Raw genomic sequence first — 18,694 nt, 5'->3', positions numbered from 1 at the left:
TTATTTATGGGTCTATTGATATCTAGAGCAAATTTAAATGTCCTCTTCAAGCATGATATACATTTTTAAATCTAATTTTCCATTCTTCATTAAGAACATGGCCACTTTTTCTAACTAAACCCAATTTGAATGCCACTTCAAGCACGGTATGATTTTAATGTCAATTACATATAATTTGAAGTCCTCTTCTTGTTGTTTAGGATGATTTGGATGAAAATAAATTGGGAAGAAGTGAAAGAAAGTGAAATGGAAACTTTTGGTTTAGATGGGATGGAAATGAAAATGAAGTAAAACAAATTTAGTGGAGCCCAAAAAAAAATTGATTCCTCAAAAACAGTGATGAAATGGGAGGATTTTGTTTGAAGCAATATTAATTTTATGGGAGGATTCCTAAATAATATAAAATTCACTCATTTTTTTCATATTTATTTATCCAAAAAATATAAAATTTCCACCTCGTTCCTCTTTTATTTCTATCTTTTTTATTTCTTTTTTTTTTCTTTCATTTTTTTTTCTATTTCATCTCTAATCCAAATAAAGTGCAAAAGTTACGGATGAGTTAATCTTTTTAAAAGTTTTTTTTTTCAAAGTGCAGTTTTTTGTTTTCATAAATTACAAATTTTGTGCTTATTATTTTTATAATTATTTTAAATATGAAATTGCCTTATGATATACGATCAACTTTTTTGTAACTTGTTGACCGGAGACTTTTGCAAGTCTCCCCTTGATATATATCGTTTAGAATGCTACATTATTTTTTAAGTCTTTTTTTATTTAATTGGTTATATATTAAATTGAAAAAAAAAAGTGGGAACTAAGTAGGAATTGTGCCGTTGTTGTGTGGTTATTGTCACTTTTACTCATAAGAAAATATATATTCCAGATTAAATAAATTTTAGCATCTTTAAACTGAAAATAATTTAATCGAAATGCATAACAAAATATAGGTCAAGTAATTAGTGTACAAAATCTTGCTCCTAGTATTTGTCATCATGGATTTAGGTTGTGTTTAGGACGATAACTTAAAATATTGTTAATTGATAGATAAAACATTAGATGAAAATAAAAAATTTGAATTATTCTGAAAATAGTTGTGGTAGAAGCAAACAGTACCAATACGAGGTCTGATTGGAGATTAGCTGTGTGCCGAACCCATTTTTTCTTAATACGTAGGAATGAAAGATAATATAAAAAAAATGTATAGTAATTTATACATGTTATCCAACAAACTAATTAAATCCCCTTAGCTATCCAAATCCCTTTAACTTTTAAATAACAAAATAAAAGTTATACACACTTTTATATTCCAACATTTTTACCTTTATTCATTACTTGCTTATATTTTAGAAACGCCCTAATACCTACTTCTTTTGCTTTTATATTTATAACATAAATATATAGAATATAACATGTATAATATCAATAATATAAAAAGAGCTGATATTTTTTTTTAAAAAAGGTAAAGAAATAATTATAAAATCAACATAACTAATCAAACTATTTGGGTCAAAAGAAATTTTACATACTTACGTTAAATTTATGTTAGTAAATTTAGAGGTAATACAAAATTCTTTTAACTAATTTCGTCAATTTTATTTAAGAGCTGTTTTTTGTTTGATTCGTGTATCACAATTTTTTTAAAATTAAATATCCTAAAAGGATTTTTTTTATTAAAAGTATGAATATCTAACACTTTTGTTTTGACTGTTATTTATTATAAGTAAAAAAAATAAATGTATTTTTATGTAAATAGGTTAAATATAAAAATGAAAGAATAAAAATATAATACGAAATAATAAAAAAATAAATATAAATGCAATTAACACAGAAAGAAATTTAATATATAACAAAATTTGATCAAAAGTAAATTACTATAAATATAAAATTTAAATGATGAATAATCAGTAGAAATGATAAAAAAAAAAAAGGTTAGATATAGAAAAGATAAATTGATTTAGGGTCTTGAAAAAATCTAGCAAGCTTCTATCTTAGAAATGGTAAAATATTTCATATAAAAAGCTATGAAAATGACTGTTGAGACTGATGGGATAGCAAAGAAGACTTGGATACTTGGAAGAAATTATGAGTGGCCCAACTGTTGAGAAATGTGTGTTCCATTAACCATCCATATGTTATATATATGCATGCCTATTGGCAGTGCTAAAGTCATCTGTATCATTCTAATTCTCATATTCAGTGGATTCATTTCATCAATCACTTTGCCTTTCTGATCATAACCACCAAAATGCCAACCATTAATCCAGTTCGTTTCAAATTCATGCAAGCCATAATAACATTTATGATGATGATGTTGCAGGTTGTTTGTGCTGAAGAGGAAATAATGTGCATTGAGAGGGAGAGGGAAGCACTCCTCCAATTCAAGGCTGCACTTGTGGATGACTATGGCATGCTCTCTTCTTGGACCACTTCTGATTGCTGCCAATGGCAAGGGATTCGCTGCACCAACCTCACCGGCCATGTTCTAATGCTCGACCTTCACGGTCAGGTTAATTATTCATATGCCTTCAATCGTATCACTGGAATTGCCTCGCAACGTTATATGAGAGGAGAGATCCACAAGTCGTTGATGGAGTTGCAACAATTAAACTATTTAAACCTCAGTTCGAATTCTTTTCAAGGCAGAGGAATCCCAGAGTTTCTTGGTTCTCTCACCAACTTGAGATACCTTGATCTGTCAAATTCTTATTTTGAAGGAAAAATTCCAACTCAGTTTGGCTCTCTTTCTCATTTGAAACACTTAAATCTTGCTTGGAATTATTATCTGCAGGGTTCAATCCCACGTCAACTTGGAAATCTCTCCCAGTTGCAGCATCTTGATCTCAGCTACAATTCTTTTGAAGGAAGTATACCCTCTCAAATTGGAAATCTCTCCCAGTTGCAGCATCTTGATCTCAGCCGCAATCAATTTGAAGGAAATATACCCTCTCAAATTGGAAATCTCTCCCAGTTGCTGTATCTTGATCTCAGGTACAATTCTTTTGAAGGAAGTATACCGTCCCAACTTGGGAACCTTTCAAATTTGCAGAAGCTTTATCTTGGAGGATCACGTTATTATGATGATGCTTATGGTGGTGCTCTCAAAATTGACGATGGAGATCATTGGCTGTCTAATCTCATTTCCTTAACCCATCTTTCCTTCCACTCCATATCTAATCTCAACACTTCTCATAGCTTCCTCCAAATGATTTCCAAGCTACCAAAGCTTAGAGAACTGAGTTTAAGTAATTGTAGCCTTTCCGATCATTTTATCCTTCCATGGAGGCCCTCTAAATTCAATTTTTCTAGTTCCCTTTCCGTCCTTGATACTCCAGTGGCTGTCCAACGTCACTTCCAACCTTGTTGAGCTTGACCTTAGTGGTAACCTCTTGGAGGGTTCCACATCAAACCATTTTGGCCGTGTAATGAATTCTCTTGAGCATCTCGACCTCTCAGATAATATATTCAAGGGTGAGGATTTGAAATCCTTGGCGAATATATGCACCTTACATTCTTTATACATACTAGAAAACCATTTGAGTGAAGACCTTCCATCAATCCTTCATAATTTGTCTAGTGGTTGTGTTAAACACTCATTACAAGAATTGGATTTTACATATAATCAAATCACTGGCTCTTTACTCGACCTTTCAGTATTCTCATCTCTAAGATCATTGTTTCTTGATGGAAATAAATTAAGTGGAAAGATACCTGAAGGCATCCGCTTACCATTTCATTTGAAATCTCTGTCAATCCAATCAAACTCTTTAGAAGGTGGAATTCCCAAATCATTTGGGAACTCATGTGCTTTGAGCTCACTGGATATGTCTGATAACAATTTGAATAAAGAGCTTGCGGTGATAATTCATCAATTGTCTGGGTGTGCCAGATTCTCGCTGCAAGAATTGAACATAAGAGGAAATCAAATCAATGGTACGCTTTCTGACCTTTCAGTATTCTCTGCCTTGAAAACATTGATTCTTTCACGAAATCAATTACATGGAAAAATTCCAGAAAGTAACAAATTGCCATCTCTGTTGGAGTCTTTGTCAATCCGATCAAACATTTTAGAAGGTGGAATTCCAAAATCATTTGGGAATGCATGTGCTTTGCGCTCATTGGGCATGTCTAATAATAGCTTGAGTGAAGAGTTTCCAATGATAATCCATCACTTGTCTGGATGTGCTAGATATTCATTGGAACTATTAGATCTAAGCATGAATCAAATCAATGGCACACTACCCGACCTCTCAATATTCTCATCTTTAAGAGTATTATATCTTGATGGAAACAAGCTAAATGGAGAGATTCCTAAAGATATTAAATTTCCACCTCAACTTGTGAAATTAGATATGCAATCAAATTCCTTAAAGGGTGTGCTCACTGACTATCATTTCGCTAGTCCAAATTGGCATTGGCATTGGCAACTCTTTATTGGCATTGGCATTTAGTCCAAATTGGATTCCACCTTTTCAGTTGAACCACATAGGATTGCGATCTTGCAAGCTAGGTCCAGTATTTCCCAAATGGTTGGAGACACAAAATCAATTTGGGGATATTGACATTTCAAATGCTGGAATAGCAGATATGGTTCCAAAGTGGTTTTGGGCTAATTTAGCATTCCGAGAATTGATTTCAATGAATATTTCATACAATAATCTCCATGGTATAATTCCAAATTTTCCACTAAAGAATCTTTACAATTCCCTAATTCTTGGATCAAATCAATTTGATGGCCCTATTCCACCATTTCTGCGAGGTTTCCTGTTTCTTGATTTATCCAAAAATAAATTCTCAGATTCTCATTCATTTTTATGTCCGAATGGTACAGTTGAAACTTTGTACCAATTAGACCTTTCAAATAATCGTTTCTCTGGAAAAATTCCGGACTGTTGGAGCCATTTCAAGTCATTAACTTATTTGGACTTAAGTCACAATAATTTTTCAGGAAGGATACCCACATCCATGGGATCTCTTCTTCATCTTCAAGCATTGCTATTGAGAAACAACAACTTAACAGATGAGATACCTTTCTCCTTGAGGAGTTGCACAAATCTAGTAATGCTAGATATTTCAGAAAACAGATTATCAGGGCTTATCCCTGCTTGGATTGGGAGCGAATTACAAGAGTTGCAATTTTTAAGTTTGGGAAGAAATAATTTCCATGGAAGTTTACCATTGCAAATTTGCTACCTAAGTGACATTCAACTCTTGGATGTCTCACTAAACAGCATGTCTGGGCAGATTCCTAAATGCATAAAAATTTTTACTTCAATGACTCAAAAGACATCTTCAAGAGATTATCAAGGTCATTCATATCTTGTCAATATCATTGGCATGTCTGGTAGTCATACATATGATTTGAATGCACTCTTGATGTGGAAAGGTTCAGAACAAATGTTCAAAAATAATGTGTTACTACTTTTAAAAAGCATTGATCTCTCAAGCAATCACTTTTCTGGAGAAATTCCACTGGAAATAGAGAATTTATTTGGATTGGTTTCATTGAATTTATCAAGAAACCATTTGACCGGAAAGATTCCTTCAAATATTGGAAAGTTAACATCACTTGACTTTCTTGATTTGTCAAGAAACCATCTAGCTGGTTCAATTCCTTTGAGTCTTACTCAAATTGATCGACTGGGCATGTTAGATTTGTCACATAACAACCTATCTGGAGAAATTCCAACTGGTACACAATTACAGAGTTTCAATGCCTCATGTTATGAAGATAATCTTGATCTTTGTGGACCGCCACTAGAGAAATTGTGTATTGATGGGAAGCCTGCACAGGAACCAATTGTTAAACTTCCTGAAGATGAAAATTTGCTTTTCACCCGTGAATTTTACATGAGTATGGCAATTGGATTTGTAATAAGCTTTTGGGGCGTTTTTGGCTCAATCTTAATAAATCGTTCTTGGAGACATGCTTATTTCAAGTTCATAAGCAATTTCTCAGATGCTATTTATGTCATGGCAGCCGTGAAAGTTTTCAAGTGGCATCACAGTGGATAGCTGGTAATAATATTTTAGTCTTCATATATATACTTCATTTTCCTTTATATGATAAATATATAGCAGTCACAGACCTTAGTTTACAACTAGATGACGTTTTTCTCTTTTGTTTTGACCTTTAGACCCTCAATTAATAAAAAAGCAAGTATTCATCAACACGAACCTTAGTTTACTATCACACAGCAGGTAAACAAGTTGTAGTTCGGTTTTCTTCTTAAAAGAAGACTAGCTATATATATATATATATATATATATATCTTTTAATGAACTAGTTTTAACTAAAGATGAACAAGCAGTTATATAATAATGAAAAAGAAAAGTGGAAAATGCATGCATGTTTGTTTTGCACTTCCGAAATCTAGATTAGATTGTTTATAAAATACTAATTTGAAATTTAATATTCTAATAATGGTACGGCGCTTGAAAATATATATTGAATGAGTTGTGTATATATATTCGAAGAATCTAAATCTTGATATTTTAAATATTCTTACCTCAAAATGTCTTTTAACATAACTACAAATCATCTTTTGGACTTTTGTTAATACTGTAATATAATCAATTTTTGATAAATGTTTTTCTAAAAAGTATATAATAAGTTCAAAGAGTCTAATTACTAATTAGTATTAACTTCAATGTGTTGGAGTTTTACATGGGCATATATTAATATTAATATATTTAATTTTATTTATTTTTATACCATTTCATATTAGTTAAATAAATTAAAGAAATGATTATTAATATTGTTATATTAAATTGAGTAGGCTATAAAACTTCTTTACACTAACATTTCATATTAAACAAATCAAAATACTTTTACCTATTTTCTAATCCCAAAATAATAGCTACATACAAATAAAGTATATTTTTTTCTTGATATATATTTTTCCTCCTTATAAATACTTTTACCTATTTTCTATCTCACGTTCTACTTTTTGATATAGCTTTTAGTGTTGGTGATTTTCTTGGCATTCCAATTTTTTCTCTATTCTTTTATTATTTATGTTGAAGACAAATTTTGAAGGATCGATATTTTAATTTTTGGCAGAAAAATTCTGAATTGTAGGTGCCAGCTTGTTGAGGTGGAAAATGCAAAGAGACACTTTTAATTTGGAGGTGAGAAGGCATCTCTCACAGTTGGATTTGGAGACCGAGAGAGAATTAAGGAAGGCTTCTATAGCTTGAGGGAGCCAATTGTGATTGTGATCCATCTAGTTTATTTTCCTTTTTAATTTCTAAGCATTTTGTTTGTAATTTGGCCTTTAAATCTGAACTGGTTGTTTTGTATGAAGTTGATGAATCTTCATAATAATGGGAACTGAGAGGTTTGGTTATTGCTTCTTCATTTTTGGATCATGCTCTTTGATTATGTAGAAATAGAAAACCGTGTTTGATCTAGGGATTTTGTTGTGCTTTTGTACATTAGTCTCATGATTTCATTTAAGGAATTAAGTTATATGAGATTAAAAGGATTCATTGCCAAGGAATTGAATGTCAATTACCGCAGCAAAAACTGATCTTAAACTTGGGCAAAGTTGTTTGGACTAGGTGGAAATTGGGTTGTTACTTCAACAATCCGTAAAATCAAAACTTAACTGTGACAGGTGTGAGCACTATGTCCCTTCTTTGAGCAGAGTTGGCAAATAGTGTTGGAGTAGGAAGAGATAAGATGCTTGCCAAATAGTGCATGACGATCCACACGTCCTTTAGAGAAGATGTGTGTGGTAGAACTTGTGCTTTTCTGGGAATCATGATATCCCTGTGACATTTGGGATATAGTGAGACATTGGGCATGCTTTGAGTTCAACATCTCTGATGAAGGACTTCTTTCTTTGTTAAAGGTATCATTGAGGATGAATGGTCACAAATCCAAAAATAAATGTCGCATTCCACAATCTAAAGGAAGTAAGTGAGCTGTTGTTTCTTCCTCGAACCTCCTTCACCATACAAATCATTCCAGTGCCTCAACTCATTCATTACAGATCCTTCTGATGCAAAACTTGCAGCCTCTTGCATTTAATCAGATATCCGTAAGTTCATGAATTTACAAAGTTTACTGCAAACCCAACATCTTTTCTAAAGAGGCAAAAATACTCAAATAAATAATCACTTAATTTATCTTTTTTATGTTTCGTGCATCTTATGTTGGATTTCTGACTTGATGGTGTTTTAATAACATGTGAGTGAATTTTGTTAATGTTGTGCTAGGTCTCCAACTTTCTTTATTTCGTAACGTTTGTCACAACCAAAATCTTTTCTAAAAAGAGAGTCAAAATGTTCAAATAAATGAACATTCAATTCTTTTTTTTTTTCTGAATGAATATTACACATTACTCGAATTGTTTCAATGCCTTAAGCAACTCTCTCTATTATTTTTTTTAAAAATTTAATATCATTTCAAGGTTCAACACTTTAACGACTCTTATTCACACAATTAAATACCAATCATTCAAAAAAAAAAAAAATCAACCAACACAAAGTTATTTTTTACCAAAGAACTACATAAGTCTGATTTTCTCATTACACATGGGGATATGTATGAATAAGGGAAAACCCCTTGTTGACCTAAAACACTAGGAAAAAAAACATGAAATTTCCTCTTTACTAAAAATAAAAATTTGTTTTCTTTTTTAAATTAAACAAAATATAGCAAACATAATTCATGTTCTCAAGGGAAGATAAATAATTAAGAAATCGCTTTTATTTTTATTAGACTGAATTAAAGGTTGTCATCTTCATGACTGTCATCTTCATGACGCATGAGTGAGGTGTTAATACCTTCCACGTAAATAATTTTTGAATCCTTTTTTTCTCAAATTGTAAATCATTTCATTTTTTTTGTTTTTCTGACGTTTTCCTTAAATAAACATTGATGATGACTTCTCAATTTTCTTTTGAAAAACTCACTTGACCGCCACATTGGGACAATGACAATATTATTTACAAAAGAAATTATAATAATAATATTAATATGTTGTGGAAAACATAAATCATATTTCTTTTTTTTAAAGAAAATAAATTCATATTCCTTGTTTTCAGTGTTATTTACAAAAATATTACTTTTGAGTCCTATTCTCAAAATTTTAAATAAGAGAGAAAAATGTTGTAAAAAAGTACCAAAAAAGTTATAATTTTTTATTATAAAAAGATAAGATGTTACTTCCATGTTTGGTTTGGTTTAAAATAAAAATTATGAAACTTAAAAACTGATTATCAAGAAATAACAATAGGTTTGGGGAGTAGGCTCATGCATCGATCAGTAATAAAGAAAAAGCCAACACCTATCAAATTCTAATTCAGAATGTAAACAAAACTAAACCTGGATTGGATTAGAATAAAAAATACCCAAACTAAAGTAAAATCGTCGTTCAAGTATATAGTATACACATCTAGAGAAACAGCTCCAAAGTTTCAAGATACAACCATTAAGTTAGTTCCGATTCAAGTTGTCATTTCAGCAAACACTATAATTTTCAAAAGCAAAAACAATTCTCCCTAATTACCACCAAGTTTGGTTGGCGACAAACCTTATAAGTTTGAATGGTTTAAGACTTAGGATTTTCTTCGGTGCAAGATATGAAGATCAATAAATATTGTCTGAATTATGAATTATATACTATCACAGATTTAATAATAAAGTAGTCTTATCATTCTTATAATTAAAAGAAAAAAATATGTTATCTTTTATTTTTTATATAAAAGACCGTACGTAGGTAGTATATTATACAGAACTTACATAAGCACCACTTTTGTTGACACAGAATTCCTTCAAAAGAAATTATCAATCAAAATCAATGAAGTAATAGTCTGTATATTACGTTAGCAAAATATAGACAAAGGTCAATGTGGGTATCTTGCGAATTTTTTAAGTCTTTTTGTTTTGTTCCCAAGTATATGGGTCATGTCACTTCACAAAATTTTCCACATTTGTTGTTTAGCGCAATGACTGGAATTAAATTCTAAGTCTTTATGGTTTTGTTTGGTTCCTACATAGTCATATAAATGGTCATGTCACTATAAAAAAAATTTCACATCTATTATTTTTGTAGGTAGTGCGATGACTGGAGTATTTTCTACGTCTTTCTTTGTTTTGTTCCAATGGAGTCGTGTAAGGACCATATTACTTATAAAAAAATTTCATACTTAATTGTTTTTTATGTAATGTGATGTTGATTGGAGTGCTTCTTAAGTCTTTCTTTGTTTTGTTTCCGGAAAGTCATACAAGGGCATGCCACTTAATAAAAATTAATTTCCAATTCTCTGTTTGCAAAGTCAATAAATTTATTCTAGATGAAGATATATAATCACAGAACATTTAGGAAAGCTACACAAATGGATGAGAAGATTTAGAAGTTGTTGCGGAAGATGCTGTAAAGGAAAATACTTGAGGAATCTCTGTTATGAATTAAAATTAAAAATGAGACCAAATAAATTCAGACACGACATAGGCTTCTCTTGGTATTTTTTAATTTGTTAAGTATAAGGAATACTTTGTAATTAACATATTCTGAATCCAACATATAGCAAAAATTGATGAAATAGAAAATTCCTCCCTGTGACGTAATAGAACTGCAAATGATGTAACTATGATAAGTCTTATGGCACAAAATATTAATATGAACACGTACTCAATTTGTAATTCCTTAGAGATTAAGGTGTATATATATTTCCAAAAAAAATGTCAAGGGAGGTTAAAAAGAAAAAGAAAGGGGTGTATATATATTAAGTTTTAATCTCAATGATATATTATTTTTAATCTTAAACCAATATTTTTTATTTTTTGTTTCAATTTTAGTCTTCAAACCGATCTTTCTCTTAAGATTCTGATATGACTCATCTCCACTCAAACAAATAAAACACACAATAGACTTTATTTTGAATATTTCTCCCCACACAGACAGAAAAAAAAAAGGCTCACACCATTCACATTTTTACATGTATAATAGAATATAGTGGCTTTTTCCAATTTTTGAATGTCATTACTATTTTTAAGTACGATATTCTATTAGCTATATTTGTCAATCATATATTATTTTCATGAAAAATTGATGATATATTTTTTCAAGTCCTATTAATTAATAAATTTATTTTATATTTGATATTTGATATATTGATGTATAGTAATAATAAAATTATAGCCAATTAAGAATTTTAAAAATTGTAGAAAGTATTGATTTTTGGTGTGAATGGAATTGTTTTAATATATTGAATATTTTAGTTTTTCTCTCAATATTCTCTTCTTCTTTTTTTTTGAATATATATATATATATATATATATATATATATATATATATATTCTTCTTCCTTAAGAACATGAACATGCTCACTTTAATAAAAAAATTTATTTATGGGTCTATTGATATCTAGGACAAATAGATTAATTAACTTTAGATTTGAATGTCCTCTTCAAGTATGATATACTTTTTTAAACCTAATTTTTTCTTCTTCAATAAGAACATGGTCACTTTTTCCAACTAAACCCAATTTGAATTCCAATTCAAGCACGGTATGATTTTAATGTCAATTACATATAATTTGAAGTCCTGCACATGTTTAGGATGATTTGGATGAAAATAAATTGGGAAGAAGTGAAGGAAAATGAAATGGAAACTTTTGGTTTAGATGGGATGGAAATTAAAATGAAGTAAAAACAAATTTATTGGAGTCCAAAAAAAAAAATCCTCAAAAACAGTGGTGAAATGGAGGATTATGTTTGAAGTAATATTAATTTTAGGGGAGGATTCCTAAATAATATAAAATTCACTCATTTTTTTCATTTTTAATTATCCAAAAAAAAAGATAAATTTTCCACTTCGTTTCTCTCTTATTTCTATCTTTTTTTTTCTCTTTCATTTTTTTCTATTTCAGATGAAATTAAAAAGTTTGAATTATTCTGAAAATAGTTGTGGTAGAAGCAAACATGACCAGAAGTCCTAATTATTATTTAGACGTGTTATAGTACCACCAATACGAGGTCTGATTGGAAATTAGCTGTGTGTCGAACCCATCTCATAGCGTGCATGCGTATATGCTCCAAATCTCTTTAACAAATTAAATACTAAGCTTTTTTTTTATCCAATTTCTTCTTTTTTATCTTTTGTTTATTCGTAAGAATCAAAGATAATAACAAAAGATATATAATAATTCATAAATCTTATTCAACCAGCTAAACTAAATCCCCTAGCTATCCAAATCCGTTTAACTTTTAAATAACAAAATAAAAGTTATACACACTTTTATATTTCAACATTTTTACCATTATTCATAGTTTTAGTTACTTGTTTATATTTTAGAAACGTCATAATACTTACGTCTTTTGCTTTTATATTTATAACATAAATATATAGAATATAACATGTATAATATAAATAATATAAAAAGAGCTGATAATTTAAAAAAATGGGAAAGAAATAATTATAAAATAAACATAACTAATCAGACTATTTGCATCAAAAGAAATTATTTGAATATATTTTACATACTTGGAAGAATTTATGAGTGGCCCAACCGTTGAGAAATGTGACTTCCATTAACCATCCCGATGTTATATATATGCATGACTATTGGCAGTGCTAAAGTCATCAGTATCATTCTAATTCTCATATTCAGTGGATTCATTTCATCAATCACTTTGCCTTTCTCATCATCACCACCAAAATGCCAACCATGAATCCAGTTCGTTTCAAATACATGCAAGCCATAATAATATTTATGATGTTGCAGGTTCGTTCATGTTTTCTCATTTGAATGTATTTGTGAAAATCGCAATTCAAATCTCATTTGATTTCAATGAATTTCAATTTCCTTAAATTTTTATTCACAGTTTTGTCATTTTTTTCTTCTTAAAATAGATCATTCTCCTATGTTTTGTTCATTGTTTTTTGGGTTCATAATGTTTCGGATTGAATTAGAGGTTGAAGCACCGTTTGTTTTGCCCCCTTATTTTTTGTTTTCAAGTATGAACCATGGTATATGTAGATGTTGAACCATCAAATATGATAGTGGCAACAAGGCATAAATAGTGATGACAAAGATAATGACAACAATAATAAAGACAAGGACAATAATAATATTACATTCTATGTTTATAATTAAGTTTTAATTTCAATGATATATTATTTTTAATTTTAATTCAATAATTTCAATGATATATTATTTTTAATCTTAATTCAATAATTTTCATTTTTTCCCATTTTAACCTTCAAAATGATCTTTCTCTTAAGATTCTAATATAATCCATTTTGACTTAAACAAATGAAAGATACAATAAATTTTATTTTCAATCTTTCTCTCCGTACGCACACACAAAAAAGGCTCACACCATGCATACACTTTTTTATGTGTAGAGTAGAATATAGTGGCTTTTTCCAATTTTTGAATGTCATTACTCTTTTTAAGTTCTATTAGCTATATTTGTCAATCATACATTATTTTCATGACAAATTGATGATATATTTTTTCAAATCATCCCTTGAAAGTGTCATAGTATTAATTTTTTATTATATTAAGGAGTACATATTTTGGTTGATATATAAGACAAATATAAAATTGATATTAAGAAATTTATTTTATATTTGATATTTAATATATTGATGTATAGGAATAATGAAATTATAGCCAATTAAGAATTTTAAAAATTATAGAAAGTATTGGGTTTTGGTGTGAATTTAATTGGAATTGAATTGTTTTAATTTATTGAATATTTTAGTTCTTTTTTCTCAATATTCTCTTCTTCGTTTTTTTAAAGCATTTATGTATATATATATATATATATTAAGAACATGGCCACTTTAATAATAAAAAAATCATTTATGGGTCTATTGGTATCTGGGACAAATAGATTAATTAACTTTAAATTTGAATGTCCTATTAAGCATGGTATATGTTTTTAAACCCAATTTCCTCTTCTTCGTTAAGAACATGGTCACTTTTTTCAACTAAACCTACTTTGAATGCCACTTCAAACACGTTATGATTTTAATATCAATTACATATAATTTGAAGTCCTCCACTAGGATCATTTGGAAGGAAATAAATTGGGAAGAAGTGAGGAACTTTTGGTTTAGATGGACTGAAAATAAAATGAAGTAAAACAAATTTAGTGGGGTAAAAAAAATGAAATGGGAACTTTTGATTTAGATGGGATGGAAATGAAAATGAAGTAAAAACAAATTTAGTGGGGTCCAAAAAAAAATTGATTCCTCAAAAACAGTGGTAAAATGGGAGGATTTTGTGAGAAGCAATATTGATTTTATGGGAGGATTCCTAAAAAACACTCATTTTTTTACTATTTCTATTTAAACAATATAAATTCTCTACCTTGTTTCTCTTTTATTTCTATCTTTTTTTCTCTTTCATTTTTCTCTATTTCATCTCTAATCCAAACAAAGTGCAAAAGTTACGGATGAGTAATCTTTAGTTTTTTTTAAAAACTTTTTTTTTTTTTTGCAACTTCTTGACTGGAGACTTTTCCAAGTCTTCCCTTGATATATATCGTTTAGAATGCTACATTATTTTTATTTAATTGGTTAAATATTAAATTGGAAAATAAAAGAAAAATGGGAACATAAGCAGCAATTGTGTCATTGTTGTGTAGTGATTGTCACTTTTACTCATAAGAATATATATATACTAAAGTACATTTTAGCATCTTTAAACTGAAAATCTTTCAGTCGAAATGCATAACAAAATATGGTTCAAGTAATTAGTGCACAAAATCTTGCTCATAGTTTTTGCCACCATAGATTCAGGTTGTGTTTCGGACTATTACTTAAAATATTGCTAATTGATAGTTAAAATTGTAGATGAAATTATAAAGTTTGAAAGTTGAAAAGTTAAAAACTGAAAGCTGAAAATATATAAGCCAATGGATTCAATTATATTTGAAGTATTTTATAATATTATCTAATAAATAAATTTTCTCCTAACTTCTCTTTTAAATATATACCAATTTTATTGGTTAATGTTTGTAAAAAAATAATATGAACTAATAAAATTGTTACATATTTAAAAGAGAAGTTAGGAACAAAATTTATTTTAAAATTAAAATAAAAATTCAATGGCATTTGGATGAAAGTTTTCGTTCAAAAATTTTCCTTAAAATAATTATTTTTCTAAAGTAGTTGTGGTAGAAGCAAACAGAACCACAGAAGTCATAATTATTATTTAGAAGTGTTGTATGCCGAACCCATCTCATAGCGGCCATGTTTATATGCTTCAAATCTTTTCAGCAAATTAAATACCAAGCTAAGTTTTTCTTTTATCCAATTCTCCCCTTCTTCTCCTTTATTTTTTTTATCTATTGAAATCAAAGATAATATCAAAAAAGTTATATTAATTTCCAACTAATTAAATTAACCCCCTAGACTATTCAAATTATTTTAACTTTTAAATAACAAAATAAAAGTTATACACACATTTATATTCAAACATTTTTACCAATATTCATAGTTTTCGTTACTTGTTTAAATTTTAAAAACGTCATAATAATTACTTCTTTTGCTTTTATATTTATAACATAAATGCATAGAATATAACATGTTTAATATAAATAATAAAAAAGGAGCTGATAGAATATTAAAAAAGCGGGAAAGAAATAATTATAAAATCAACATAACTAAGCAAACTATTTGGGTCAAAAGAAATTATTTGAATATATTTTTCATACTTGCGTAAAATTTATATTAGTAAATTTAGAGGAAATACAAAATTATTTTAACTAATTTCCATAAATTTTATTGAAGAGTTTTTTTTTTATATATTTTATCCGTGTATTACAAATTTTTTAAAATTAAATATCCTAAAAGGATTTTTTTATTAAAAGTATGAATATCTAAAACTTTTTTTTACTGTTATTTATTAAAAGTAAAAAATAAACTCCAGTTGGTTTGAAATTCATGGAAGGCATAACAATATTAATGATGTTGCAGGTTGTTGTTTCTGCTCAAGACCATATTATGTGCATTCAGACTGAGAGGGAAGCACTCCTCCAATTCAAGGCTGCCATTGAGGATCCCTATGGCATGCTCTCTTCTTGGACCACTTCTGATTGCTGCCAATGGCAAGGGATTCGCTGCTCCAACCTCACCGCCCATGTTCTAATGCTCAACCTCAGTATCAATTATTTTCAAGGCAGAGGAATCCCAGAGTTTCTTGGTTCTCTCAGCAACTTGAGATACCTTGATCTGTCATATTCTGATTTTGGCGGAAAAATTCCAACTCAGTTTGGCTCTCTTTCTCATTTGAAATACTTAAATCTTGGTCGGAATTCTCTGGAGGGTTCAATCCCACGTCAACTTGGAAATCTCTCCCAGTTGCAGCATCTTGATCTCAGCTACAATTCTTTTGAAGGAAGTATACCGTCCCAACTTGGGAACCTTTCAAATTTGCAGAACCTTTATCTTGGAGGATCATATTATGAGAGTGGTGCTCTCAAAATTGACGATGGAGATCATTGGGTGTCTAATCTCATTTCTTTAACCCATCTTTCCTTGGCCTTCATATCTAATCTCAACACTTCTCATAGCTTCCTCCAAATGATTGCCAAGCTACCAACACTTAGAGAACTGAGTTTAAGTGAATGTAGCCTTTCCGATCAGTTTATCCTTTCATTGAGGCCCTCCAAATTCAATTTTTCTAGTTCCCTTTCCATCCTTGATCATTCCTCGAACAGCTTCACGTCATCAATGATACTCCAGTGGCTGTCCAACGTCACTTCCAACCTTGTTGAGCTTGACCTTAGTTATAACCTCTTGGAGGGTTCCACATCATCAAATCATTTTGGCATTGTCTTGAATTCACTTCAGCACCTTGACCTTAGTCATAACCTCTTGGAGGGTTCCACATCAAACCATTTTGGCCGTGTAATGAATTCTCTTGAGCACCTCGACCTCTCATATAATATATTCAAGGGTGAGGATTTCAAATCCTTCGCGAATATATGCACCTTACATTCTTTATACATGCCAGCAAACCTTTTGAGTGAAGACCTTCCATCAATCCTTCATAATTTGTCTAGTGGTTGTGTTAAACACTCATTACAAGAATTGGATTTTAAATCTAATCAAATCACTGGCTCTTTACCCGACCTTTCAGTATTCTCATCTCTAAGATCATTGTTTCTTGATGGAAATAAATTAAGTGGAAAAATACCTGAAGGCATCCGCTTACCATTTCATTTGGAATTTCTGTCAATCGGATCAAACTCTTTAGAAGGTGGAATTCCCAAATCATTTGGGAACTCATGTGCTTTGAGATCACTGGATATGTTTGGTAACAATTTGAATAAAGAGCTTTCGGTGATAATTCATCAATTGTCTGGGTGTGCCAGATTCTCGCTGCAAGAATTGAACATAAGAGGAAATCAAATCAATGGTACGCTTTCTGACCTTTCAATATTCTCTGCCTTGAAAACATTGGATCTTTCACGAAATCAATTAAATGGAAAAATTCCAGAGAGTACCAAATTGCCATCTCTGTTGGAGTCTTTGTCAATTGGATCAAACTCTTTAGAAGGTGGAATTCCCAAATCATTTGGGAATGCATGTGCTTTGCGCTCATTGGACATGTCTAATAATAGCTTGAGTGAAGAGTTTCCAATGATAATCCATCACTTGTCTGGATGTGCTAGATATTCATTGGAACAATTATCTCTAAGCATGAATCAAATCAACGGCACACTACCCGACCTCTCAATATTCTCATCTTTAAGAGAATTAAATCTTTATGGAAACAAGCTAAATGGAGAGATTCCTAAAGATATTAAATTTCCACCTCAACTGGGGCAACTAGATCTGCAATCAAATTCCTTGAAGGGTGTGCTCACTGACTATCATTTCGCTAATATGTCTAAGTTATACGACTTGGAGTTATCTGACAACTCTTTAGTGACCTTGGCATTTAGCCAAAATTGGGTCCCACCATTTCAGTTGAGCGACATAGGAATTGGTGAAGTGAGAATATGTATGTACGAGGCACAACGTGTTCCATGTAACAAATTAAAACCATAAAAGAAGCAAATGGGGGTGAACAATACTACTACTATACTAATACCCGCTTAGTGTGTGAACAAATGAATGATTGATTAAGAATACACACACAAAAAAAATGTAAGATATGAAGACGACGAATATGAAGATCCTCTTTCACAGTCACCGGTGTCTCCAACCATCATTACCCGTCCACATCACCCAGACATTCAACAAACAACGACAAGAATAATTAATACTATCTAATTACATGTTTTTTGGCCCCACCTCATCACACACACCCAAAAACATCTACATTCTCGCCCCCTTCTTGGACCAAATCTCTGTTTTTCTTCATGTTTGATAATGATATACTTTTATTTTATTAATTAAATATACGGTCGGGATACTTTTATTGCAAGAAATGAGGGGTTTAAATGTTAGTTAGGAAATATATGGGAATCCATAGTGCACGAGGTTTATCTTGCAAGCTAGGTCCACTATTTCCCAAATGGTTGGAGACACAAAATCAATTTGAGTATATTGACATTTCAAATGCTGGAATAGCAGATATGGTTCCAAAGTGGTTTTGGGATAATTTAGCATTCCGACAATGGATTTCAATGAATATTTCATACAATAATCTCCATGGTATAATTCCAAATTTTCCAATAAGGAATATTCAAGATTCCCTAATTCTTGGATCAAATCAATTT

The 18,694-nt window shown here is 30.2% G+C and overlaps 2 protein-coding genes across 8 annotated transcripts in view; both read left to right on the top strand.

Annotated features, from left to right (window-relative positions):
• Positions 1-18,119, top strand: part of LOC114390907 (probable leucine-rich repeat receptor-like protein kinase At1g35710) — a 28,992-nt gene extending 10,873 nt beyond the window's left edge. The window contains exons 2-4 of one of the 4 annotated variants that reach the window (XM_028351839.1): positions 2,814-2,957; positions 16,315-16,753; positions 16,832-18,119. In XM_028351839.1, the coding sequence (XP_028207640.1) occupies positions 2,814-2,957; positions 16,315-16,753; positions 16,832-18,020 (1,772 nt within the window). In that variant the 3' untranslated portion in view covers positions 18,021-18,119. Of the gene's footprint in view, positions 1-2,813; positions 3,307-3,349; positions 3,394-16,314 lie in introns of all 4 variants that reach the window. The other 3 variants (XM_028351840.1, XM_028351837.1, XM_028351838.1) reach the window with 3 other exon arrangements.
• LOC114390913 (receptor-like protein EIX2) lies at positions 3,401-10,169 on the top strand. 4 transcript variants are annotated; one of them, XM_028351848.1, is made up of 3 exons: positions 3,401-6,015; positions 7,061-8,042; positions 10,062-10,169. In XM_028351848.1, exon 1 carries the CDS (start codon positions 4,585-4,587, stop codon positions 6,010-6,012), a length of 1,428 nt encoding a protein of 475 aa, XP_028207649.1. In that variant the 5' UTR covers positions 3,401-4,584; the 3' UTR covers positions 6,013-6,015; positions 7,061-8,042; positions 10,062-10,169. The 4 variants fall into 3 exon arrangements, with proteins under 4 accessions (XP_028207652.1, XP_028207649.1, XP_028207653.1 ...); XM_028351851.1 differs by having other exon boundaries at positions 7,079-8,042; XM_028351849.1 differs by lacking the exon at positions 10,062-10,169 and having other exon boundaries at positions 7,061-8,137.
• Positions 18,120-18,694: the final 575 nt, after the last annotated feature.

The sequence above is a fragment of the Glycine soja genome, chromosome 16 (assembly GCF_004193775.1).
Source record: "Glycine soja cultivar W05 chromosome 16, ASM419377v2, whole genome shotgun sequence".
Taxonomy (NCBI): Eukaryota; Viridiplantae; Streptophyta; class Magnoliopsida; order Fabales; family Fabaceae; genus Glycine; species Glycine soja.
Note: the sequence above shows the minus strand (reverse complement) of the source record. Positions and strands in the feature narration are given on the sequence as shown.

Coding starts and splice junctions, on each gene's coding strand:
- LOC114390913 (XM_028351851.1), top strand. CDS start 4,585: ATGGTTCCAAAGTGGTTTTGGGCTAATTTAGCATTCCGAGAATTGATT.